Here is a 27,588-nt window from a genome sequence, read left to right on the forward strand (position 1 = left end):
TCACTTGGTTTTGTTCTCATTGTGGTGTGACTTGCCACATGTTAGTTCTAATAATGAATCACCTTTAATTAGAAAAACAGGACTTAAGTACCAGCAAGCTCCCATCTGCAGCTCCCCTATAAGGAAAACAGCTGGCAAACAGCTGCAACAGCATGAAGACCACAGGGAAGAGGCCTCAATGTGGCTTCTGAGGCTCTGTAGTCTGCGGGTTGGGCAGTTGCTTTATGAGGCTTACAGCAAGAAGTGAGGGATGGTAGAAAGCCTGCCAACTGAGACAGGTTCCTCTCGTACCTGGATCTCATGTTATTGCTTCTCAGCCTTTTGATTCTGCTCAAATGTTATGTGCTTTCTTTATTTTATTTTATTTTATTATTATTAAATCATAGCTGTATACATTGATATGATCATGGGGCATCATTCACTAGCTTCACAGACCGTTTACCAAGTTTCACATATACCCTTGGAAGATGCACGGCTGGTGTAATCCCACCAATCCCCTTCCCTCTACCCCCCTCCCCCCTCCCTCCCCTCCCTTTCCCCCTTCCCCCCATTCTTAGGTTGTAACTGGGTTATAGCTGAACGTGCTGATCGTCTGTTATGTGCTTTCAAAACCTAGTTTCAGGGCGGCGCCTGTGGCTCAGTGAGTAGGGCGCCGGCCCCATATGCCGAGGGTGGCAGGTTCAAACCCAGCCCCGGCCAAACTGCAACAAAAAAAGTAGCTGGGCGTTGTGGCGGGTGCCTGTAGTCCCAGCTACTCGGGAGGCTGAGGCAAGAGAATCGCTCTAAGCCCAAGAGTTAGAGGTTGCTGTGAGCCGTGTGACGCCACGGCACTCTACCGAGGGTGGTACAGTGAGACTCTGTCTCTCCAAAAAAACAAACAAACAAACAGAAAAAAAACCTAGTTTCAAATGGCAGTACATTTAGCAAGTTAACTAGATATGTGACAATTTTAGTTAGATTATGGCCAAGGGGGAAACAAAGAAGTTTCAACTGCCTTTAAAGATTAGTTCATGCTTTAAGCCTTACTAAAGCTCATTATTAGAGAGAAAAATAGTAAATTTAGACTTTGGCTACTGAGTAGAACATAAAGATTCATGCTTGGGATTCAGATTCTATGAAGTGATTAGGCATGTTACCTGCATACAGCAGTCTGTTAGCACTCAATTCATCATCTCGGAATGCACTGGCAGGTGTCGACTTTTTCTTTGGTTCTCTTTACTTACCCGATGTACTACTGCCCCGGTCTGAACTATTGTAGGATCCTCCTGTATTCTGGTCATATGATTGGTTGTATGGGATAGTTGGAGGAATCGTGTCATTTGTTCGATAATCTAGACATTTCAGATAAAAAAAATTAAACATTTTATTTTCTATTCATAAATTATTCGCATGTCTTTGCTTTGTCTCTATTTTTGAGTAATTAAAGAAACTGAACCAATTATTTGTCTTGTTTTTACTTTCATTTTCATAGTTAGATTGTCAGAAGATAAAAAGGCTTATAGGCTGAGTGTGGGAGCTCAGGTCTTTAATCCCAGCACTTTGGGAGGCTAAGGCAGGAGGACTGCTTGAGGCCAGGAGTTCAAGACCAGCCTGGGCAATAGAACAAGAAACTATCTCTATAAGAATAAAATTTTAAAAAATTCATAAGGCACAGTGACATGTGTCTACACTCCCAGCTGTCTGAGAGACTGAGGCAGGAGGATCACCTGAGCTCAGGAATTTGACATTGCAGTGAGCTATCTTTGACTGGGTCACTGAACTCCAGCCTGGTGACACAGTGAGACTCTGTCTTTAAAAATAATTCAATAAAGTTTAAGGATGTGATGATATCCTGGTTGAAGTGACAGTTTAGGACAAAAAGATCAGATGGGTTCTGGCCAATCAGTGAAGGCTTGTGATTTCTTAAGTAAGACTATTCTGTCTAGAAACCAAAGTGTTCTTCTTGGAGACATTTTTTCTTACATACACTTTTTAAGACTGAGCTGTCTCTACTATTTTAGGTTTGAAAATCATTCCACAGTCATTTTACATTAGAATTTGGTCCTCTGTGTTTGTATGTGATGGAAGTGAGAATTTGGGGAAAAAGTGAGGGAAAAAATTGTCATCCCTCTAAAATAACTATTATGAAGAAAATAGGAACAATGTGTAAAAGGAAGAGTCACGGCAGCCTTTAGGGAAAATGGAGCAGAGACGAGTTGTAAACAAAGCTCATTACTTCAAATAAATGTGCTTTTAAAAGAAAAAAAAGGTAAGGTTTATATTCCAATTGTATAGTAACAAAACAATTTTTAAAATAAAAAATAATGAAAACATGCCTGCAGATCATAAAAGAAAATTATAATAAAATAAAAAATAAAACTGAAACCTGTCAGCAAAATGATATCTAAAAAATATATATCCATGATAACAAAACAAAATATCTTTTTTTAAATTATTATTTTTTTTTTTAAATCATAGCTGTGTAATTAATGTGATCATGGGGCACCATACACTGGTTTTATAGACCGTTTGACACATTTTCATCACACTGGTTAACACAGCCTTCGTGGCATTTTCTTAGTTATTGTGTTAAGAAATTTATATTCTACATTTACTAAGTATCTTAATCTATCCTAGAAATGCGTCTTCTCACTTAGGCAAAAGAGAAAATCCAAATGAAAAGTGTGCTATTGGAATGTAGTCGGTAATAATCTGTCATCTAGCTGTGTTCCAGAATCTTCATTATGGTCTGACACATCAAATCTGCGTACAAGCCATATAAACAATAAATCAGAGTTCTGAAATATTTGTATGGAGGCTGTCAGAGCTTTCTGAAGTCCGCAGTAAAATCACACACTGCGGAGGAGTAATGTGACAATGGTTTGAGTCGCTGCTGTAAACCCTATCATTGCAGAAACTGTCTTGCTTATCTTTGTCAGTTTTTGTCATGAAATAATGCAGGAGCCTTAATAAATATTTATTAAATCTGGACAGTATACCAATCGAGGGCTTTCTTAAACTTGAGAAAAGGCTAGATAGACTGTGTTATCCAATTAAAACATACATTATCTTAATTAAATGAAATGGTTAAATTCTATTTTTTGTAATCTCCAAGAACAAGTTTTATTTTTGACAAAAATATTCCAAACTCCAGCATAAAGAAAATATTCTTGACTTGGACCCTTGCACAGCATTACCCCATCTATTCATATTAAAGCAATCCCTTTTTTCCTTGAGGTATAACTTTGCAAACCATGTTATTAAGGCAATAGACTGAAGGACTAGGTAGAAATCAAATACCTATCGTTTCCAACTCACACACATTACAATAGAGCAACATTCCCCTCAGGGCATAGAATACTCTTCTGCTGCTTCAGGATAACACTAAACTCAATTTAAGTTCTACACTGACAGACTTCAATCAGGTCAACCAAAGAAACTTAGGTTCGAAAATTATACATTGGAGCAGTCTTATTAACCTTGAGGTAGGAGAAATACAACAAATTGAAACCACTTCTCCAGTTCAAGTATAATTTAATTATTTTTCTTCAGGTTGATATAAAAATGCCATTTGTTTATATGACCATGTAGAAGCAATTATCTTCCATCCTCAAGTGGAAAGAATGGGATAGTCTATTTATTGAAAATGTGAGGTATTGTGATGGTTGTACATCTGCCTTATGAATAAAAGATTGTCTGTCCGAAGCAATCTCTCACCTACTATTAAATTTAAATTAATCTCAAAACCATTTGAAAATACTTATATATTATTATAAAATGAATTTTCCAAGGTTATTGTTGTGCTAATTAACTCTTTTAATAGTGAAAATTTTGAAACCGTAAGAAAATCTTAGCAACAAAAGAAAAGATTTTGTGTGCTAGTCACAGACAAGTTTTAACATCTAGTGCTGAAGCCTGAATAGTATCGATATAGGAAAAAGACAGCAACACTAGCAAAGCTCTGACCTTTGTTCAGTTTGTTTTGCTCCATGATGTTGTACTGAATGGGCGGCGCCTCCTGTTTCTGCTGTCCTGGTGTTTTCCAGTGCTTCTCGCCGGAGTCCCCACTGCCATTGTTCATGTTGTTGCTGAGGTTCGACTGGATGAGCTGAGTGGTGGCGTAAGGAGTAGGCTGCCCTGATGGATTGACAAAACGCCCATCCTTCAGATTTGGGCTATTGAAGGTTTTCATCTCATTGATTTTGTTACTAAGGTCCACATCACCATAAACAGTTGATTCAGGGAGCATCAGATTTGTTTGTTTGTTATCCAGTTGGTTGTTATAATTTGCTATACAATCAGCTATGTGCAACGGAGAGGAAAAGGAAAAAGTCATTCTGCATGGTTATTCGTTTAAAAAAATTTTTTTCTAAGAAGCTTTGTGAGTCACAAGAAAATTGTGTAAAGTACAAACGAGCTTAAATAGATGAATGAAAAGGGTCAAATAGCCATACGTATGTTCTAATAAAAACAATTAAAAATTGAGAGAATAAGAAAAAAGTATACAGAATTTGTGTAATAACAATAATTTTGAACTTTTGCTAGTGCTGAAGTAATTCGTCCAGTTTAACGTAATCTGCCTTCAACAACCCCATTATTAGGAATTCCACTAAAATAATATATATGTGAATATCTTTATGTGTCAATTTTGGATTTCCTAGCCTTTGGTTGTATTAATTTTAGGTACTAGTTAGCCGCTGAAGCAACAAAGCATATGAACTGAGAATTCAGAAAAAAGCAGAACTATCCACATATTAAAAAACTTGAGATTTCTGTCTTTTATAAAGTATTTCTACTCAAAAAATCTAGGGAACAATGATGAAATGATAGCAAATATGTAAAGAGTTGTATTTATTATCTTGGTTAGGTAGGACTATCATTATCAGGGAAAGATGCTGTAGAATCATTTCCCATGTTTTCATAAGATAACCCAAGAAGTACAGAATGGCAGAAATGATGACAGAATGAGTCATTGTACCTGGACCATTAAATCAAATCATCTAGACCATTAAATCTAAAATAGTATCCAATATGTCTAACATCTAATTTCTACTCTAGTTTTACTTTCATTGAAGTATTTGGAAATTAAATAATACATGTAGAAGTATTTAATGCCTGCTTTTGAAAATATTAAAATGGTAGAAGAATTAAAATAATATTTTAAAATTAAAATATTTTCAAATAAAAACTTAGTTAAGTTACAATGATAAAAATACCATTATTTTATTATTTTATTTTTGTAGTTCAAAATGGCCCCGATGTTGACAGGATACATTAAGGGTTAGTTTTTAATTGGATGTCTTTTTTTTTTTTTATTTTTTTGAAAGAGTCTCACTCTGTCACCTTGGTTAGAATGCTGCCGTGGCATCATAGCTCACAGCAACTTCAAACTCTTGGGCTAAAATGGTCCTCTTGCCTCAGCCTACCAAGTAGCTGGAGCTAGTGGTGCCAGGTTGGTTTTTCCATTTATAGTAGAGATGGGTGTAATCCTCCTCAGGCTGATCTCAAACTTCTGAGCTCAAGCAATCCACCCTCCTCAGCCTCCCAGAATACAGGTGTGAGCCACCGCACCTGGCCTTAACTGAATATCTTTTAAATATGATAAGTTAACATGCTACCTTTGCATTGTCCAATATAGCAACTACTAGTTACATGTGGTTAGCTACTAACTACTGAAATGTGGCTAATGCAAATGAAAAACTGCATTTTTAATTTTATGCTATTTAATTCATTTAAATTTAAATAGCCATCTGTGGCCAGGGGCTACCTTATTGGAACCACTCCGCATATTAATTTAAATGAGCATCACCATTTTTTTCTTCCTGTAGGTCTCAGCACAGTCTTCCTTTTATTTATAGTTACTCTCTGTCTAGACAACTAGAATATGGACCTCGGGAGGACACAGATTTGATCACATGCACATGTCATATCCAGAGCCAATGGAATTCAGGCTCCGTTTCCAAATCCAGTGAAAATTCAGTGTAGACATACAGATTGCTCCAAGTTTTCTTCTATGTAGTGCATAACATCTTTATTTCAGTGCTGCTCTCTCTTTCTCTTTCCTTTAATTCCATGGATTGCTTTACTTCTGCTATCACATAGATTTTTTTTTTTTTTTTTTTACAATTCTTTTAATATTCCCTATGCTGTGAATATTTTGGTTGTTTTGCTTTGTAAGAAGTCATTTGTGATTTTTTATTCTCTTTATTCCTTTAAATTCTGAATACTATACATCCATTTTTTATTATTATGTTTTAACATGAAACTAAGCAAAGTTATTTACTTACCCATATTTCTGAACCAAAAATACACAATAGAAAATGTATAAATACACACCTGAAAAAGATACATGTACATATATATATATAAAATGTGTGTGTGTGTGTCCTGAGGATTTATTTCTATACTATAAAAAACTAATTTAATATTTCAGTCAATTCTCACTTAAAACTTTTGGTTATTGCTATTGTATGATTCAATTATTGTTATTGTTATTAACAAATTTGGTTCTAATGATGGACTTATCAACCTTTTGATCTGTGTTATACCCAAAATCTTGAAGGTAATTAAATATCATAAGCAATTAATATTTTCAAGATTTCATTTAAAAATTATAATTCCATACATTTTTATAAACACCTTCACATTATTTCATTTTTCCTTATATATTTTCCATATATATTTTCTATCTATTCTAGAATTTGTAATCTCCATTCTCTGGTAAAATTTACTTGATAGAGAGTGAGATGTAGAGGCTTTAAGGATCGAGTTTTTACTTGAATCAGTCTAGCTTGCTAAACAATGGCCAATATTTCATAAAAAATGTCAGTTAAATTTTCCCTTTTCATGTAGAGACGGTCAATGCAAACGTAACTCCTGCTGGCCAGATCCTTTTGAAAAATTTATTTTCAGTTCTTATGGATGAGCTTCCTCATGTCAAGCTCGGTCTGTGTCACTGACCTGGGCGACTGTAGGTGGTCAGGTTGCTGTCGCTGTTGCCGTTGCCCGCCGCGCAGCAGTTGATGGAGCAGTCGTTGTGACTGTTGCCCGTGTTTGGCCACGTGTCTGCCAACCACGGCTGTGCGGCAGGCTCACTGATGTTGAGAAGTCCTGGCCTAAAGAACGAAAGATACAAAAGCCAATGCTATATGAAAAGCCAATGCTATATGAAAAGTATTTTCTACTCAAAATTCTAGCCTAATTTTCATCTCATTATTCACACAATTGATTCACTGAACTATGCTGAAAGTTACTATTCCTTTCTATTTTATAGACAAGGCAACTGTGATATACCGTCTCGGGACGTGCCTCAGTTTACATAGCCAGAATGCCGCAGACTGGCAGGCCTACAATCTTACACCACTTGCAGTGCTCTTGTTTCTGCCTTTAGTTTTTTTCTTTCTTTTTCTTTTCTTTTCCTTTTTTTTTTGAGACAGAGTCTCACTTTGTTTACCTGGGTAGAGTGCTATGGTGTCATAGCTCTCAGCAACCTCAAACTCTTGGGCTCAAGCAATCCTCTTGCCTCAGCCTCCCAAGTAGCTGGGACTACTGGCTGCCCACAACAACACTTGGCTATTTTTATACATGGGGTCTCGCTTTTGCTTAGGTTGGTCTCAAACTCCTGCACTCAATCCACCTGCCTTGGCATCCCAGAGTGCTAGGATTACAGGTGTGAGCCATCATACCTGGCCCCTGCCCTTGGTTTTAAGGTTTAAAAATCAAACATGGAATCTGAAAATATGGATACATATATTTTTGAGTCTTTTAATAAGTTAAATATACCCTACTCAAGACAGTTTCCATTTCTTCATTTTTGATCTATTGAAAAATTAAACTCTTACAACTTCATTAAAAAATGGAATGAGCTCCTTCACTTAGATGATGTTCCCTTCAAATGAAACGTATTTGCGTATTTTTCTTCAAAGCCATGTTTCAGAAATAGCGATTTTGGGTCCCAGTGACATTTGGCACAGAGCCTCATCAATGTTTCAATGCATAGTTTTGTAAGCTTGTCAACAATTTCTGATGGTGACAATGCAAAATGTCATACTTCCCTATATCAACAGGAAGGCTAATGAATTAAGTCTCATAAAACAAAGATGCCCACTTTGTTCTTGTTCTCTTTCTCTCTCTTTTTCTCTTTTTTGGGCTCCACAGATGTTAATCCTCTTTCACAGTGCAATTGTTAGTGGGAGCCCTGAACCACCAGTGTCAGGGAACTCAAGCTGGAGTCCGAGAGTGGCATTCCGCAGGTCCTTTTTGAATGGATAATGAGATAATGCAGCAAAAGAAGTGGTGATATATGCTGTGCTGTCCGATCTACAATAAACAGACTTTTCTACAGACTCTGCAAAGATGTTCTTTGTGGTTCACTCCCTATGTTGAAGTGCAATAACCACGCTTCCCATTTCACTCTCCAGGGTTTCAATTCTTTTGCCACATAGATGGTCATGTGAGAAAACTTATGAGAAATGATGGTTATTTGAGGAATAAAAATTTATTTCAATGAAGAATATGGATTTATAATCTGCCTATATATGTATGTAAAACAAAAGATTTGTTCTTTGCTTGCAATGTGCAAGGCAGTGTTCTGAGTTCATTTAATCATCATCAAAATTTTACCAGGTGGGTATTTTTGTTTGTCTTGAGACAGAGTCTCACTGTCACCCCAGGTAGAGTGCTGTGTCGTCACAGCTCTCAGCAACCTCAAACTCTTGAGCTCAAGCGATCCTCTTGCCTCTGCCTTCTGACTATAGACCCTCATCACAACATTCAGCTAGTTTTTCTGTTTTTAGTAGAGAGGGGGTCTCGCTCTTGCTCAGGCTCGTCTTCAACTCCTGTGCTCTAGCGATCCACTTGCTTTGGCCTTCCAGAGTGCTGAATATAGGCATGAGCCACGGAGTCTGGTTTACCGGGTGGGTACTTTTATTATCCACATTTTAACAATAAGGAAATTGGGATACCTAAGAGAGGTTGAGAAACTTGTGGGCAGTTATATAAAAGGAGTGAGTGGCATATCCAGGAATCAACCTCCATTAGTCTGGCCCTAGAGTCCACACTCTGATCTAAGATGCTGTAAACACACACACTGCAGAGTGCTGAAACCTCCTGAAAGCCCTCAGAGTTTCTCAGTAAAAGAAACAGTGGGGGAAATATTTGAAGTCTTGAAATTCAGGATAAAGCTGTTAACACTGAACCAGGTTTCTATTAAAATTGTTGATGAGAACATGCTTTGAAGAGCAATGTTGCTCAATTGTTGAAATTTTAAACATTTAAATGAAAGTGGTATCACACACAGCTGGAGCCTTTGAAATAGATGTTAGTTACAGGACCTTTGCATTTAGTAATCTTTAGCGCTCCTATTTTATTTTCCCTTGAACTTGAACCGTAAATGTTATCACTGTGGAAGTTATTAAAAATAAAACCCATATTTAAGACTGTAAAGATGCTACAGGATGTATGAAGTATGGGTCAAGAGGAAATTTTCCACGTCTGACTTACATGTTTCAAAAGGAATAGACAATATTTTTATGCTACTATGATTCCCTCTGAAAAATACTTTTTTTTTTTTTTTTTTTTGAGACAGAGTCTCACTCTCTTGCCCTTGGTAGAGTGCCATGGCGTCACAGCTCACATCAACCTCCAGCTCTTGGGCTTAGGCGATCCTCTTGCCTCAGCCTCCCGAGTAGCTGGGACTACAGGCGCCCACCACAATGCCCGGCTATTTTTTGTTGCAGTTTGGCCGGGGCCGGGTTTGAACCCGCCACCCTCGGTATATGGGGCCGGCGCCCTACTCACTGAGCCACCGGCGCCGCCCCACAGAGAAAGCTTTGATATCACCATAGGCTGAGAGAACTTTTCATACATATGGGTGATTTCCAACAGGAAGTAAAAGGAGCAATTTACATCTTAGGTTTCTGTTTAGACTTGAGTGTGGAACGCCAATTATTTAAGGGAGAAGGTGAGCCATGATTCCTGGCCCATAATGAACCTTAAAATACCACGTGCATACTTCAGAAGTTTTTGAAGAAGTCAAGGTCATCTGCAGCTACTCTGATCGGGTGTTAGGGTCTTTTTAAACTAACAATTTCACAGGCTGCCTTTATATATTTTAGTGTAAGATACAAAGCACAAGCAAAACACATGGTTGTTACAGTGATAAACGTGTCTAAGAAACTATGATCTAATGTTATCATATAACGTGTTAAGGGGTAGACTTGTGTCTTGAAGGAAAAGAGGGCAAATGCACTTTCATAATTATATGCCAATTACCATCAATTCCTCCTCTTCTTTTCAGAAATTCCAATCACTCATCTCCAAAAAGCTTAATTGAACTGTAAAATCACAAAATGAAACACTGCAGGGACCAGGAGCTGGGAAAAGTGGTGACAGAGCTTAGGACTAAGGTCATCAAGCTACAGCCCGTCTTCTTTCTCCCTGGATGTTTGAATGAGTTTTAAAGCCTAGAGATAGATCTGAGAATCAGCAATATTTTAAAGAGAACAAGGCTTACAGTTCTACATATTTTTGTTTCCTCCTACTGACAAGAAATGTGGTAACATCATTCTCTACCGTGTTAAGTCTGACTTTCCCACCCCCCTTTCAAGGTTTCTCTACTTTTTCCTGGTTTATGCTGCTGTACAGAGTGGGGAGGACACAGCAGGTGAAATTCAGTAGTCTCACCGGAGGATGGTGTGTGGGGAGACCCTCCAGGCTGATGCAAACATATGCAATGTAGTAGTAAGGACGTGTAAGAATGCAATTTTGGTGAATGGCAGGTGTGTCAATGGGGTTGATGGTAGGGTATGGTGTGGAGAGGCTTTTTTTTGCTCTGTTATCTAGGTTGCAGTAGTTCCATGATTACAGCTCACTGCAGCCGTCAGCTCCTGGGCTCAAGTGATCCACTCGCCTAAGCCTTGTAAGAAGCTAGGACAACAATTACTCACCATCACACTTGGGTACATTTTTCTTTTTGTAGAGACAGGGATTTTGTGATGTTGCCCAGGCTGGTCTCGAACTGGCCTGAAGCAATCCTCCCATCTTAGCCTGAAAAGCACTGGGCTTACAAGTATGAACCTCTGCACTCTGCTTGGCACTAGAGTCTACACCAAGTTTGGATCCAATAGTCTTAAGTGTGGTGGATCCTATTGCAAATGGGATTTGCAGCAGCTCAGAGACATCACCAACATGCATTTCAAGAGATCAAGAGATCATTGTGTCTCTAGTGGGCACAGAGAACTAGGGAGAAATTGTGGCAATGAAGGCAGATGAAAGTTGGGCTGCCAAGAGCTTACGCAAGGGAGAGCAAGTGCTGGGAGTGAAACAATATTAGTCAGAGGAAGAGGGATAAGAGAGGACCAACAAATCCAGTGATGGATGTGGGAGGGGAATGACAATGACTGGAAGGTTTTTAGCTTAGGTGTCATTAATCTAGCGGGGTGCGGGGTCCAGGGAGGGCGCAGGCAATCTGCGATGCATGAGGGAAACCACTGCTGAACAGATGGACAGGAGAGAAGTCAGTGCAAGAGTTTGGTTCACTATTCATTCTCTTACCCCACAGGATCACAAAATCCTGACGTGCCTATATTCTCACACATTTACACACGGTTAGAATGAGGCCTCCTACTAAGGCATCACAAACTTTCCTGACCTGCTTTCTTTTTCCTTTCCTTTTATTTATTTATTTTTTGGGGAGGGAATACAATGTGATGATTTCAATTATTTATTTATTTATATTATTAAATCATAGCTGTGTACATTAATGCGATCATGGGGCACCATACACTGGTTTTATGGACCATTTGACACATTTTCATCACACTGGTTAACATAGCCTTCCTGGCATTTTCTTAGTTATTGTGTTAAGACATTTATATTCTACATTTACTAAGTTTCACATATATCCTTGTAAGATGAACAATAGGGTGATTGGTGGGCTTTATTTTTTCTATAGCAGTTATCAACTGCTGATACTATATAGCTGACATTTTAAAAATACGTTTATTATTCCTCTTGTATCTTCCACAACAGCAGGACTTTTTATGCACTTTGCTCACTGATTCAGGCTAAGCTACTAACATAATGCCTGCCACATAGTAGGTATTCAATATATTGCATAAATAAATAGATTTAAAATTATGTACATAACTATCATGTTGAACACTGACTCTAAGATCTATTTATTCATCGGTTGCCTCTGCCACATTCCGGCATTTTTATTATTTCACTTAGGAAAATGATCACCTCGGTTTACTATTTGAAATAAGTCAGTTTCACCACCAGGGATTTAATTTTTAGTTTAAATGGCTGTCTGTACTGTGATAGAATGAGTTTTCCAAATAGATAATTCAGGAACTTTGTAATTTTTCAGTCCTGCTGTAGAAACTAGCATTTGCTCCCTGTGTGCTCCTGCCATTGCTTCCCGGATGGTAATTTGGTCTATGGAGTGGTAAAGTCCTTTAGCGTAAGACCCACACACGTGCCCAGGCATCAAAGCAAGTGTGGAAGCTGTAGAAGATACTCGGGAAGCCCTTGTGTATGTTCTGATTAATAAGAAAGTTGAAGTCTAGAGTCAAGATTAAGCACACGTGAAGAGGTGCGTACAGAATCAGGAATTCCAGGTTCACCCACAAGAAAATGACCTTATGCCAGAGGCACTTTTGCGATGTCTGCTTGGACTATGACTCAGATGAAATTCCCCTGGATACAAAAACATGCCTCCCAAACCCCACTTAATTCCTGAATCAACTGGATATTTCCTTATAAAGATCTCCCTAGTTTCGGGGTCTTTCAGTGGCTGGCTTTGTTTTGTAGGTATGAACACAGGAAGTTAGCAGTAACTGGGAAAGAAAAGATCACTGCTTATTGTCACATTTGTACAGCATTGGTTAAAGGTCGTCAACACTTTTTTAACCACTCTTTGTTATAAATTCAATTCAATAATTTTCTTATTAGATAGTGTATTCCTTAGATAAAGGAAGAAAATAATATCTTACTCATTTTTATCTTCCCAAGAGCAACCACATTATCCAACTGTTGAAAGAAGAGAATTTAATAAGTTCATTGAATTTGAATTACAAGTTGGTTTTGGTTGGAAATTTTTGTTATTAATGGTGTGTGTGCACGCACACGTATGTGTGTGTGTGTGTATTTAGCTCTTCATACTGTGAAAAATCCTGAAGCTGGGTTCATAGAACTTATACCTGCTTTCAGCCCCTTTAAGCTGCCTGACACATCAATTTGTAATTTCTCTGTGAATATATTAAAAGTTCACTGAATAATAATTACAAAAAAATCATAGCTATTGGATTGAGGTTCATTTTAATTAAAGGGAGAAAAAAACCTCTTTGTTAACAAGCTACTTAGATGTCTTCTTTTATTTCAACATATTTCCTTGTAAATGGAGACATGAACTATGTTGAATTCATAACAAGAACAAACAAACAAACATAAACTACAACTTATGAGAAACTGCTGCCTTCAGCAGGTTTTTAAATGAACACTTTTTTCTCTGATGGTATCTGTTAACTAGCTATATTTCTTAATCTTCATAAACGCCACATCTTAATCACTTTAACTCCTTTTAATCACTTGCTAAATCAGCAAGTCTGTGTTTCTCGGTCAAAGTCCTCCCTCTGGTGGGCACCAGTGAAGATGCAACCGCTCCAATCAAACCCATCTGTGGTTGAAGAGTGTGGTTCAACAGCACAGCCAAATGGAGTCTTTCTAAAAGATTTAACAAATTTCATCTTTAAGTTAAGCCCTTTAAGCAAAGAAAAAAGTGATGTCATTGAGGAAGGCAAGAAGAAATATTTAGAATTAGAATTTACGAAACGAGTGAGATTATTACCTCCCTCCACTGCTCACAGCTTCTCCTCCTCTCTGATAAGTCACTAGAATGTTACAGGAAAAAAAAGGGGGGGAGGACAATTAATAGGCATGTTTATACAGTAAAGTTATTACATCTATGAGCTTCTTTCTAAAATGGAATTCTTTGTCTCTTCCTACCTAAAAGCACAGCAAAAATCACCACAAGATAAACCAGATTTCTGATACCACTAGTAATTTTTTAAAAGCTTGGACAGAATGAAATACATCACTCTTATTTTCTTAATGTTTCCATAGGGTAGAGAATCAAGCAAAAGCAAAACTTCAATACACTTTTATCAAATGTAACTATTATATATATGTACATTGGCATTCTCATAGATTTCTATTTTCAATTTATTAAGCATATAATTTCATGATTTCATTTAAGTGCAATCTTAAATTCAGGAAAAAAAAACCCATACTAGAATATTCTTCCAGAAATACGAATACCAGTAAGACAAAGACAAATGTTAAAATAAACCTTCTTTGCACCCACAAACATGTATGCCAACTGTGACAATTAATTAATGCAACCTATTTTTTTTGTTGTTGTGGATTGTAGAAACCCTTTTTCATTATATTTTCATCAGACATGTATATAGGATAAAAATACATTGTAATGCACTCGAAACCCTTCTTAGCTTAATAAATCTTGGGGTATAACAATATAGCCATAACAAAAACAGATTTCCACATAGTTAGGCAAGGGGTTAAGAAGATTAGCCTTTCTGTAAATACAGACCCATTTTCTAAGAAGAAATATGTTTTTAAAAGCTGCCAAGTTCTGCTACTTAGAAGAACTCCAAACTAGGAGTCTGTCAGAGAGAGATAACTGTTCCCAGTGATTACAATAACTGGATTAAGACTGAGGGGGCACAACCACAGGTACGTCTTTGACCAGAGGTGAGGTGACAGAAGAGGGCCCACTCGGAATAGAACAGAATATGAGGATTCTGACTTAGGAAAAATGACAAGTTTTGTCTTTTCCATGGCCTGGATATTTCAATTACCTTTAACCACAGTGATTCTATAGATAGGGAATTGGAAAGGAGAAAAAATTTTTTGGAAAACTTGAAAGCTTAAGTTAGGGGGAAAAAATGCACTGGCAAGTATGAAATAATTAATCAGGTCATTAGCATGTTAAATCATGCCGAGGGCAGAAACAGGGTCTCTTGCATGACACACATGCAAACAAGGCTAAGACACAATGTGGGCTCATGAACAAATGTCTGCATTAAATGGGCGAAAAGCAACACCAGTCATTTCTACCTCAAATGCATGCCCGGCGTTAAGTCAGTGAAGTATTATATTCCTTTCTGAGTCCCTTCCCCCAACTTACTGCAGAAAATGAAATAAAAACAGAAACATTATAGTACAACACATGCCAAACTAACAAAGGGAAAGGGGAGGGTAAGTGCAAATATATACCTGTTGGTGTGAAGGTAAAAGACGGGACTGAAAAATCAAAACAAAATATAAACCAGTTATTAAGCTGAAGAGAGAAAGGGAACATATCACATTAGTATAAATCAAGCAGACAGCTGAACATAAAACAAATGTAAATAACTAAGCCAGGAGTTCTGACACTCTGATATGTGAATAAAACCAAATCTGAGGTTAAGAGAAAGCAGCATGTCTCTGCAGGTACCGTTCTGAAGGGTCTGACAGTCTAGTATACTCAGGAGGGGAATTGTGCTAGGTTAGCCTGTGAATGACCCTGCATTTAGTAACACAGACTTAGCTCATGGCGTTAGCACAAACAGGAATCCTCCACTATCAATCATTTCCAAACACTGGATGACGGATTCTTAAACAAGTATTATCAAAGTCTGGCTAGAACCTTATCTATAAATCTGAAAGTAAATGCTTATTAAAGTGGACTACTAGGTGCACTTAAGATTCATCATTGAGAGAGAGAGAAAAAGAAGAAGAAAGAAAAAAAATAGAAAGAAAAAAGAGAGGAGAAAAGGAGAAGAAAGGAAAAGAGCACACTGTAACAAAGAGAACCATAACATTAAACTGTTTTACTGAGCATGAATGTCCGATATATCAGTTCATTCTTATCATCATAAACATTTGTGAATTTACAGAAAAAATGTGGAGTTTCAGACTTTAATTTCTCTTGTAGAGTTTACATTTAGAAGCTTTCTAGGAGTGGGATGAACGGAATATTTTTTTAATGCCACATTTGAAGCTAAACAATAGAACAATAACACCCCTCTGAAAACCTCCACTCTCTCGGCAGTTATAAATCTTAATCTAATCAATAATGCCTGAAATTGAACTGCAGGCCTCAAACGTAGCAGCCCTGCTCCCCCCACTTTTCCTATCTTCTCCCATTCCTAGGGGCTGGATAACACCAGAGCAATTTCCATGTTATTTCATAGAGGGAGGAGAGAGACTTATTTTCCAATCTCCCCATGTTAATTTAAAGTAAACATTGCTCTGGCAAAGAAAGCAGGGAAATCTGCATCGCTCCCTCTAAGATTAAAGTAAGTTTATTTAAAAGAAATCTTGAATACAAACAAACGAGAATACTGATCACTTATCATGTATTTAAAAACTCCCCAAAATGTATTTCCTATATCCTATTTGAAGAGGTCGAGAAATTTACAACCCCCAACCCTTTGGGGGTTGCAAACTGGAATGTTACAGCATCCTCTACAACTGTCAACTCTTTCCAAGCCACTTTATCTCTGAGCAGACTAGAAAGAACAAAAGCAAAAAACCTCAATGCTGTGTCCCTAATTTATACCCTGGCCTTCCTTGGTGGCACAGCAGCCCCTATCTTAGGAATTCCATTGTGTTTTCTTTCAGAGAGTCAATGTAATTTAGCTACATTCAAAAATTCAGAGCCATAGTAACAAGTTGTTATTAAAAAAAAAAAAAAAAAAGGAAGAAAAGAAAGGTACATTTGAAACTAAAGCTATTCAAGCAAGAATGGAGTGCCTGAACATTAATTTGCAATCACAAGGACACCGGGAAAATACGAAAGGGCCTTGTCATTACTTCTCCTCGCTAACTGCTAACCCCACTTTGAGGAATTGAAGAAGAGATGAAAAGAGGTCAGTCTAAATGAAATTTTAACTGCTAGCACACCCAAGAATAACTTAATTCTCAAAGGTTTCAATAATATAATAAACTCTCTGTGTACCCACGTGATGCGAATGTAATATGTGCCTCTGTGTGGACAGGGGTGCTCAGTGAACGTGCAGATGTCACACTGAAAGCTAAATGTGGGGGAGGGAGGAGCTAAAAATGCTCAGTATTTTCCAAAGTGACACTTTGGCTCTTTTACAATTATTTATTTATGATATTTTGCTTCCTTTTTTCTTAAAATGGCCAGCATTGCTTTTTTTTTTGGCACAGAGAATTTAAGATCTCAAAATGCACTTTTTAAAATAAATTGCACAGAAACAGAATTATGAAAAAGTGCCATCAAGACAAAGTAAGGAAAGCAGAATCAAACGCTCATCGGATTACATTTGTAATTATGTTCTATGATTTCTGCTTAAACACAAGCCAGTTGAAAGGACGATGATATTAGTTCAATAGGTTTTGCAGAAAGAGCGCATTGGCATCTGTCAGCATGCTCCAAGTACATTAGTAAAGGAAAAGGGACATTTCAGAAAGGAAGGAGAGTTTCAGGTCACGCTGTCATATTTTAAGACAACGTTGAGCATTAAACTGTTATACAATCGCACAGGTAAGGCACTCTGCCATCCTCAGAAACACAGGATTCTACAGACCGGCTGTTTACAAAATGAAGTTGATGTGGGAGGCCTTTGATTGGAGAATTTAAGAGACTCTACATCTACTAATTAATTACTCACTTTCCACATTCAAATTATGCGTCAAAACAAAGTTACCCCCTCTACTCCTTCCCTGCTCCACCTCACACTGACACGCACAAACCCCGGATTTGATTTTGAGTATATGGTAACACGTGTGCCTGACATTTTTCTACTTTGGATACATAATGAGCATCAGTTCTCTTTGCAGTAACCTCCAAGCCCTCATTTTCCATTTCACAGGCAGGGATACCGACATATTGCTTCATCTCTAGATAGGACACATATCTGAAAAAGACACATTTAATGTTGACAATGCTAAGGCAAATGAATGTACATGAAGAGAGAGCTCCTGAGCCACAGACAGGCGGCACAGAGGTGTATTTGTGTGGTACGAGGGACTCTTTCTCGCCAAGACTCCTTTTGACTGAGAACTGCAGGATTTTTGGTGTCCCAGACTACTTTACAAATGCAAAAGGACATTCAAGTTCTAGTTAACATTAAAAATTTTTAACTTTCTCATACAACTGGTAAAAGAAATTTTCTGCCCAAGATGTCTAGGAAACATTCATTTTTATAGCTAATTAGAGAAGGAAAAAAGTGGTATGATGGGAGAAAAGATGATTTTTTTGGTAATCCTCTTTAAATTTGCTTTTCGGCAAGCAAAATTTTTGTATTAGGCTCAAATATAGACCCTGTAATTTGTATAATTTTTCATCTAACTCGAGACGTTTTGAGAACTAGAAGGAGTACTAGAAATAATTGTATTGGATTAAAGACATAATCTGCACTGTCTCCCCAAAACTGAGATTTACAGTCACCCAACCTATAGCTCAGTTTGAGGCCCAGAGTTAATGAATATATCTGGGGACCAGAGGAGATTATCTATCTGACATTGCTAACAATCTCCTCAGAGAATAAAAAAATACAAATCATCATCTTTGATGATGTGTAGCAAAGGTATCTGTGAAAAATCTTGGCATATTTGATTCATCCTTAAAATTTCAAATAACGACAGCCAAGGAAAATTTCTTTTCTAAAATTATAAACATATTTGTAATAAAATCACCATGACTAACACCATAAACGTATTCGATTCCACAACTTTAAATATAACAATAAAACGTACTAAACCTCTCTGTAAGTAAACGTCCACCACTCAGTCAGACATTCCACGTTCACTGAGACAGGACTATGGGATATGTAACCGAATGGCAATAGCAGTATTCTCTTTTTTGCTTCACCAAGGTCAGAAATATCCCCTGTGTGTGAGACGGTGCACAGCATGTATCTGTAACTTCTGTAACAAGGAAATAAAAATTTCCTTCACGAATAAAAAGTAATAATCTTTCCCCAAGAGAACAGGGGAATACTAACAGCCAAATGTGGACCTACCTTGGTGAAATACATCTTAAAGAACTGCACCCTAAACCTGGTAGGCCCTAATTGTAGTAGAAGAGAAGTTAGTGTGTAGACATGCTACAATAAAATAGAAACATTTTTGAAAGTCTTTATGTATGAAAATAATATGAGATACGTGTAATCCTGAATAATTTGGAGTCAAACATTAAAAGCAAGAGTTTTACCAATATTATAATATGGAAAACTTGGGACAGTTAATACCTTTTCTAATACCCGCATAGGTACTAGTCAGTCCGTTCCTCTTCTTCCGGTGTCGATACAACCAGATGCTGAAGACCATGAGGATGATCCAACAAGCCGCCCCAATCCCTGCTATGAACGCTGGCTGCTTCACGACATCTGAGATCTGCTGGGCAAGGCTGACCTGGTCCTCAGGTGATACTGGATTTCCATGAGAATCTGAAAAGCCATCTTCTAATTAATTAGGATTTAAAACCTATTTTGATAATGCAAGCATACTTTTGTGATGTTAAAATGACTGTCACTACTTTATCGATTTGGGGATGACTTCTGTTTTTCATTCTGTACCACCAACCATCATTACAGAAAATATTTCATGAGGTTTTTAGCAAAATTGTATTTATTTTAATTCAAAACAAGTATGGTATAATTTTATGGGATCATACTTATGCAACTGAGATAAATGCAAAAATATAACACTAAAAAATGAAATATTTTAATGCCAGCACAAAAACAAGTAACACACATACAAACAAATATGGGGCATTGAATAAGAAATAATAGGGGGAACAGAAAATCTGTGAACTTCCTCAGACGTCTACAAAAAGCTTTAAATATACATATTAAAAAGGGGAAGAAATATCCTCTATTAGGATAGCTGTATTTTATATCCTCTATAAAGGAAATACTGAAAAAATATCTGTGTGTGTGAATGTGTACCCCTGACCAAGTCTTATATATTGTAAGACCATCAACTGTCTTAGAAACACATTCAGAACGGCCTCTAAAAACCCAGGATCATTAAAACACAATGATAAATTAAGATAATATTACCATTAAAAGAACTATGAATAATCTTTCTTTTAAAATAATTACCCTGGCCGGCAATAGATATAAGAAAAGAATATTAAATATGTACAAGAATTATGAAGTGTTATGAATAGTCAAGAAGGCTTATCTTTTCTGTTAGCCATTTTGATTCAAGAATTAAAAATTGATAGAATATAGGCTCATAAAATGTACTTATTTTACATTTACACTTTAGGCCTACTAAATTCTTTTTTAAGCCCACAATTGTATCAGTTCACACAGAGCAGTCAGCAAAGTCTTTCTAGGAAACTGGAGGAGGTTTCCCTATCCTCAAAGTAATACCCTACTTTGTTGGCATTGAGCAATGTCGACCCTGAGGATGCCCAATAGGCAGTATGCCCTCTGCTGTCTGCAGTTTTAACATTCTTCCCCTACAATATCTGGTGAAACAGGAAGGTATTTACCCATTTCATTAGGATTGATGTTTTCTTACAATCATTAAATTATTTGACTCTGAAAAATATTCTTGTAGTGAATCCTTATAATTTCACGCATCATTTTGAATTTAAGTTTAACTTTCTCATATCTGGAGATGGATATCCGCACCCTTGACAGTTTCCGGCTCTCTGTCTCCTGGGATTCTCAGTGTCGTCCACCCAGGGATCCGCCCTACATGAACTGCCTCCCTGTGAGATATATGGATACCACCCACCTGACGCCCCCCACTGACCCTGCACTCCACATGCACTGTGCAGATAGGACGCAGGGTCCATTCTGAGTTGAGACATGACCCTGTGGAACTTGGGCTGTTTGCTCTAAGATCCCACTAATTAGAACGCCCCACAGGAAGCCTACTTGGGCATTGCTCTGAACACCAAAAGACCTCAGTCCATGTGCACTGTCTGGCTCCCCACAGGCTGGCTGAGCACGTTGCTCCTGTGGCCTTCTCTTTCGCTCTTGTTGGCTTAAAACTCCCTATTCTATCATGAATTTGTAAGACACTGCTTCTGTTATTTCATGTGGTTTTGTTGTATTGCAACCTCTGTGTCTCATCTGACTAACACACCCAGTCCTAACTTTCCTCCCAGTCAAGGCTCTCTCAAAGAGGGGCCATATGGGCAGGAATAAACTGGACACAGGTCAGATAAGAGCCAAGGGCATCTGCCTATCCAAACAAGTTCCTCTGAGAAGGACATCTGGTCAGGAGTTGGACACTTCAGCATTATGCTGTCTGCAGTGATATAGATTCTGTGAAAGGCACAACGTAACCACCTACAACCAAATTCCCTGAAGTCCTGTCAGGGCAGGACTGGACTTTATTGGCCCTTTCCCAAAAGAGCCTCGAGATTAAACGAAACAGAAATATAACAATTCTGCTAACATAACCTGCTGTAAGACAGAAACATTTTCTAATCCAAAAATAATTTCTTCCAGAAAAATAGCTGGTATAGCTCATTATATTTGAATAATATTTCTTAAAACAGGAAAAGATTCCCACAAATTTTTATTATTAAATGCTATTGCATTTTGATAAGACAACTGGCAGGAAAAAGCAGTAGAATTCAATGGCTAAAAAAAACCAGATTTTAGGAAAATAGGACCTTTTCAGTGCAAAATGGCTAAATTCCTTCTTGGGGTGTGTGTGTGTGTGTGAATGTGTGTATGTGGTTTTTCAATTTGCCCTTTTTTTTTTTGAACAGAATTTCAGATTCATTCTATAGAGGGTCAAGGCTAAAAAACCTATTTCATAAGCAGTCACCTTCCTTCAACTGTTTGTTGACTGAAAGTTTTATTTCACGTTCCAGACTCTTTTATCTCTGGTTATCTTAAGAGCACTTCATCCTTTGAAAGTTCAGCAAGCGGACCTATTCTTTTTATTCCTAATACACCCTTTATATCTGCTAGGTTTATAGATTTCATGGCTATTTGTGCAAGATTACATTGGGTAGCTTCTGATTTTATTGGAAATAGCCAAGAGAGGTTCCATGCAAACAACCAGATGGGCTTAACAGAATGAAGTGTAGTGTGACTAATGAATTAAAACAGCTACTCTACATCTACGTCTTTGTCTTCCTGCAGCTGAGGATATATTAAGACACGGAAAACCGAACCCATTTATAATTTCAGGAACGCCAGTTTGACCCTTAAATTCCGTGATTTAAATCTTAAATAAATATAATTACACATGGTTCCTTTTCCAACTTATCTTCCCCAAACCAAGACTAAAAGTCATATGTTATAAACAAAAAATAGGTAAACAACATCAATAGTTGATAGGGTCATCACAATGTAACTTATAATTTCAATTTTAATAAATTGGGCAAGTATTTCCTCAAATTTATGTCTTGCATAACATTATAACAGGTGCATCAGGCCTTTTTTTTTTTTTAGTAGTTTTCTATATTGCCTGAAATAAACCATGATGCTATTTTTGTTTAAAAGTTGTTGTGCATAATATAATCATTGTTTTATAATGTACTAAATCTAAGTCCAAATATCAAATTTTGACCCACGGCTTTGAAGAGACAGCAAGCTCTTCACTAAAAGCTTAAATGGGACAGTCGCATACTAGAACTGTTGGAAGGCAGCCTCCTAGCCCGTGACTTAGTCATAATGACCCCATTTATCTATCTGCAGTCACATCGAGCAGCAGTAATATGCATTATTTCTAGACCCCTACCATGTAAATCCTCCTGTAGACTATGCCTTTCCTATTCTCCTTTTTGCATGTTCAGGGTCCACCTTGGAAGCCCCAGGTCAAAGAGGCCAAGACTCATCAGTCTATAGTCCTCACCGTCTGTACAGAATAAATCCCACCTACAGTTGGACTTTTGACAGATGTTTTTTGTGTTATGTGACAGACATTCTTCAAGCATATTTCTTACAGCAGCAGGCATTGTCTTCACAATGACATATCAATAACAGTTTTCAAAATTAACATTATGTTCATTATGTACAGCAGCAAAGTTTATCAAAGCCAAAAGCGTCTTAATTTTGTTCCGTAATATTTTCTAGGATGTCCTCAAATATTATCAACACGCAAAAATAATATGTAACTGCTTGAGAAGTATAAAGATTCATACATCTGATCCTTTTTCATAATTTAGAAACTGATATAAAATATTACTAATGCTTAACTTCTGATCTGGAATGCACAGATAAAAATTTGACTACATACTTCTCAGCACCATTCATAATTTAAATGCCACTTCCTATTATCTGACCATTTTCTGTCTACTTTTAAATTGCAACAATACTTTGTTGCTGTTTCTGTTGTTTGTTTCAGATGTTACTAGCAATCACTTACTAATTTATATTTTATGGTCCTGACATACTGCCTATGGTAAATTGTGGTAACGAAGGCTTCTATGCCAAGTTTGTTCTTTCTTTCCTTTTTTAAATTCATCTCTCCACTTCTGAAGCACAAATGGTATTCGACATTCTAAGTAATTAGCATATAAGCATATGTCAGTGCTCTTTGACATCTTCATCTATCTTTTGTTGTAAAAAGCAATTACAATTTTAAACAGATACTAAACGTGACTATACATTGCATCCTGTCATAACCTTCCACCATCTAGTTTAAGTTTTGCATGCAAGTTTGTTTTTTTGTTGAATCCAGACAATTCTGAATCTCACAAGGATGCAGGCTGCGTCTTTCTTCTTCACCAAAGCATCTGTGGAACTCAATTACTAGTACTTATGGAATAGATGAAAAGAAAATTCTATAGGCCAGGATGAGGAAATGTTGAATACTGACGGCTTTGTGCTTGAAATAACGTCTAAAACATGTGCCCGCATAAGCTGAGGTTTAGTAAGATACCTATCTCTATACATCCACATGTGGTGTATCTATCTATGTGGTAAATACAGGTGATGACTTGTAGTGCTAAGCCATATTCCATATTTTACTAAACTTTTCGATGGTGGCTCAGCCACATACCAAAAAAGCAAAGTAGGACCTGGGGTACAGTGACAGACCATGAGGGTGGCTGTACCCTGACACTCACCTAACTGGATGAACTGAGGGTCACTCTTCACTCCGGGCCCAGCCCCCGTGCTGGCTGCCACTTCCACACTGTACCGGATCCCGGGAACAAGAGAGGGAATGATCACAGAGAAGGTGGAACCATCTACCGTCTTATTTATATGGTATCGTGTTTCATTACCCAGACACCACACCTGTAAGAAGGGCACAATGAATGTCAGGCTGGAAAATTACCTGAGTTAACGTGAAGATCAGCAGAGGATTGTGGCTTTAGAGCTAGACAGAGTTCAGACCGATTGTGAACCTACTATAAGAAGTTTCAAGAGTCATTTTTCTGTAAGATCTTGTTCTGAGAATACTCTTTTAGTCAGACCTAGTGTTAGTAGCAGCTTCAAGACCTTATACTTTCACATATTCTTTTAAAGGATTATACAAGGTAAGTCTACAGATTTTTGTTGAAGATAACTGGTTCCTATCAGCCCATATCCAGGAGGTTCAATGTCAGCCTGTATCAGAAATTATTTACTAGAAAAATGGGCCTTGCAGAAAGCCATGCATTCCTGGATAAAGAACAATACTTTTTCTATCATCATTCAACATTTGCACTCTAGGTGTGATGCAAGAGGGACAGAAATCATAAAACAAAAAACAGTAGGGAACTCTGAGTCTAGAATCCTACTTCAACTGCTCTCGGGGATAAAACTACCTGGCACTGGCAGCATCACTTTCGATTTTACAAGTACTTTTACAAGGAGGGAGAACTTTAAATAATCTAAAGTAACTTTCATAAGCATGGTTATTAAAATAAAACTGCAAAAAGTAAGGACCGTCTCAAGATTTTGTTCAGCCTATGGTATGTGGAAATATTATCAGTGAGAGAAAATGTGCATTTTGACCTTATATTTAAATGTAAATATTAGTTTTTTATAACATGAGTGATAAAAATAATACACATATGAAGTGAAAGAAAGATGCTCTTCTAAGAAGAAAGTTATTGTATACCTCATTAACTTTGATAATGATATTTGTGATAAAAAATTTTATCAAGAAATTAAAATTTTTACACTACACAGAAATCCTTATTTTAAATTTCACGGAGGGACTAATCATAAGAGTATTTCTCTGCAATGTTCAAGAACTTGGATATGGTGCATGACAATCTTTGAACTCAGTTTCCCTAAGAAAATGATCCATGAACAGTAAACATGCTCTGTATTCTTTATGATGTCCTCAAGCATTGTGTAGGATTAGTTTCAAGTAGGCTATTGTCTAACCCATAATAGATAAAGGTACTGAAAATTAAGAATAGGAGTGTCCTCTATCATTCGGGCAATATGCCTCTAATTGTTTTCTTTGAAAGTTAATGTTATTTTAATATAATTCCAATACATAACACCAACAAATGGTCAGACGCTATCTCAGAATCTGGCCATTTGGAAAGAAAGACTCCGTTGTGAATTTTTTCCCCCCAATTACATTATGCAGCTGAACCGAAGCCACAAACTGATTTTGTACCAGTCAATAGGTTCTGAAAGGCATTTTATTATTTTAAATTGACCATGAAGTTAAGTGAAATCCACCCCTTTGCATTTCCTCAGGAAAGAAATGAGTTTTGACTCTTAGAGGAAAATGCCTACATTACACAATTTTGCTTGAGAGCTGAGACATCACCTCATTTTAGATCCTTAAAAATCTTCTGGAACAGTCTATTTTTCTGGACTGAGTATCCTGTCATTCCCCAGTATTGAAATAACCTTGAAACTCATAAGAAAGTACTTAAAAGTATAGCGATTTCTACTTTTTAATGATTCAATTACCCTAGACGATCTTATCTGGAATACCTTAAAGCATCCACAAAACATTTATGGAAATACTTTACATTCTTTTAAAAAAGTGTACTACTAATTTATATTTCATAAAGAAGTTTTCATATTGCTTTAAAAATCATTTAAGAAGAAAATTTTATCCTTAAAATTAAGATCAGAATACCTGGTTGTTGTACAAATTGATTTGCGCACCAAAGAACTTTTTACTAGAACCTTAACTAAGGATGCACATCAGAATCACCTAGACCGATTTACCAAAATATACATGCAAATGCTCTTGTCAGACCAATTGAATCAGAATCTCTTGACAGCGGTGGCCACAATATTTGGAATATAATTTCACATGTGATTCTGATGTCAGTATGTAATTAAAAATCTCTGATGTAACTGGAGAAGGTGTCCACTTCCTAATAGCAGTTTCATGTCAGTAAGTATAGTTTAAAGTATTTGGATATAGAAGATGATCTAAGTATCAAAATTTAGCCAGTAACTAGAAAAGTACTCAGACATCAACAAATTATAAACCAGTGTCTAAAGAAGCACATGTTTGGTAGTTACAATTTTTCCAGGATGTACTATGTTTGTATAACTATTGAAAAAATACATATGAGGCCAGGTATGCCTGTAATCCCAGGACTTTGGGAAAGCAAGGTCGGGGGATCAGTGAAGGCCAGGAGTTCAAGACCAGCCTAGGCAACATAGCAAGACCTTGTCTCTACAAAAAATAAAAAATTTAGCTGGGTTTCGTGGCACTAGAGCTACTCGGGAGGCAAAAGTGGGAGTAATGCTTAAGTCCAAAAGCTTGATGCTGCAATGAGCTATGATTGTGTCACTGCACTCCACCCTGGGTGACAGAATAAGACCCTGGCTCTATAGTAAAATAAAATGAAATAAAGTCAACAATAAAGAGAGAGAAATAATACACAGAAAATATATTTTTTACTGAGGTTTTCCTAATTCAACTTATCAATTATTCATTTATCATAGCTCATTAAAACTATCCTATAATACAGATTCATTAGAATGATAAGGCCAATTACACTCTTTTGATGAAGTTTCATTTTTCTTAAATTAGTTTTTGTTGTACTCGTAGCATGCTTAAAATATTTGCTTAGAATTAATATATGAGAGACTGTCTATATTCATTAAAGAAAGCTGGTAAGTTCATAGGTAAAAATACTGATTCAGAATCATTATATCAAATTATTTAACCTTGCCTATTTTAAAAATTCACATAAACATACAGATATGCATAATGGAATTTCCTCTGAGACATGACATTTTGTTTAGAGATTAAAGCTTTATAGCAAAAATGTTTTCATGTGCACTAAACCAATGTTTTTCCAGGTCAACTCTAAAGTTCTATAATTTCAAAGATGTAGAAAAACAAAATAAACCATTTAGGACGCAATGTGATTTGTAGCTAATTCCACAGGGCAATGTAATCCTGTGAAATTCTGTGTAAGCTAATTTTAGGGGGGAAAAAGATTTTTTATTATCATTTAAATTTGTCGTTTGTATGAATCAGAAGGAGCTATGTGTTTTGTGACCACTTAGATTCTATCTCTTAATTAATTTTTTTTTCCAAAAGCTTTTGTAGAAATGTTTTGGCACAGTAACTGAGATAACGCCGGAAAGGCTATGTTAACCACTGTGATAAAAATGTGTCAAATGGTTTATGAAGTGAGTGTATGATGCCCCATAATCATATCATTGTATACAG

General features: G+C 36.9%; 1 protein-coding gene across 8 annotated transcripts in view; it reads right to left on the reverse strand.

Annotated features, from left to right (window-relative positions):
- ROBO1 (roundabout guidance receptor 1) overlaps window positions 1–27,588 on the reverse strand; it is a 1,140,930-nt gene that overhangs the window by 39,856 nt on the left and 1,073,486 nt on the right. For 3 of the 8 annotated variants that reach the window (XM_053565200.1, XM_053565201.1, XM_053565203.1), the window contains 7 exons: window positions 24,062–24,233; window positions 19,263–19,460; window positions 15,277–15,303; window positions 13,829–13,871; window positions 6,940–7,094; window positions 3,946–4,281; window positions 1,224–1,331 (listed from right to left, as the gene is read on the reverse strand). In XM_053565200.1, coding sequence (XP_053421175.1) covers window positions 1,224–1,331; window positions 3,946–4,281; window positions 6,940–7,094; window positions 13,829–13,871; window positions 15,277–15,303; window positions 19,263–19,460; window positions 24,062–24,233 — 1,039 coding nt within the window. The remainder of the gene's footprint in view (window positions 1–1,223; window positions 1,332–3,945; window positions 4,282–6,939; window positions 7,095–13,828; window positions 13,872–15,276; window positions 15,304–19,262; window positions 19,461–24,061; window positions 24,234–27,588) is intronic. The other 5 variants (XM_053565205.1, XM_053565207.1, XM_053565202.1 and 2 more) reach the window with 3 other exon arrangements.

This window comes from Nycticebus coucang, chromosome 16 (assembly GCF_027406575.1).
Source record: "Nycticebus coucang isolate mNycCou1 chromosome 16, mNycCou1.pri, whole genome shotgun sequence".
Classification (NCBI taxonomy): domain Eukaryota; kingdom Metazoa; phylum Chordata; class Mammalia; order Primates; family Lorisidae; genus Nycticebus; species Nycticebus coucang.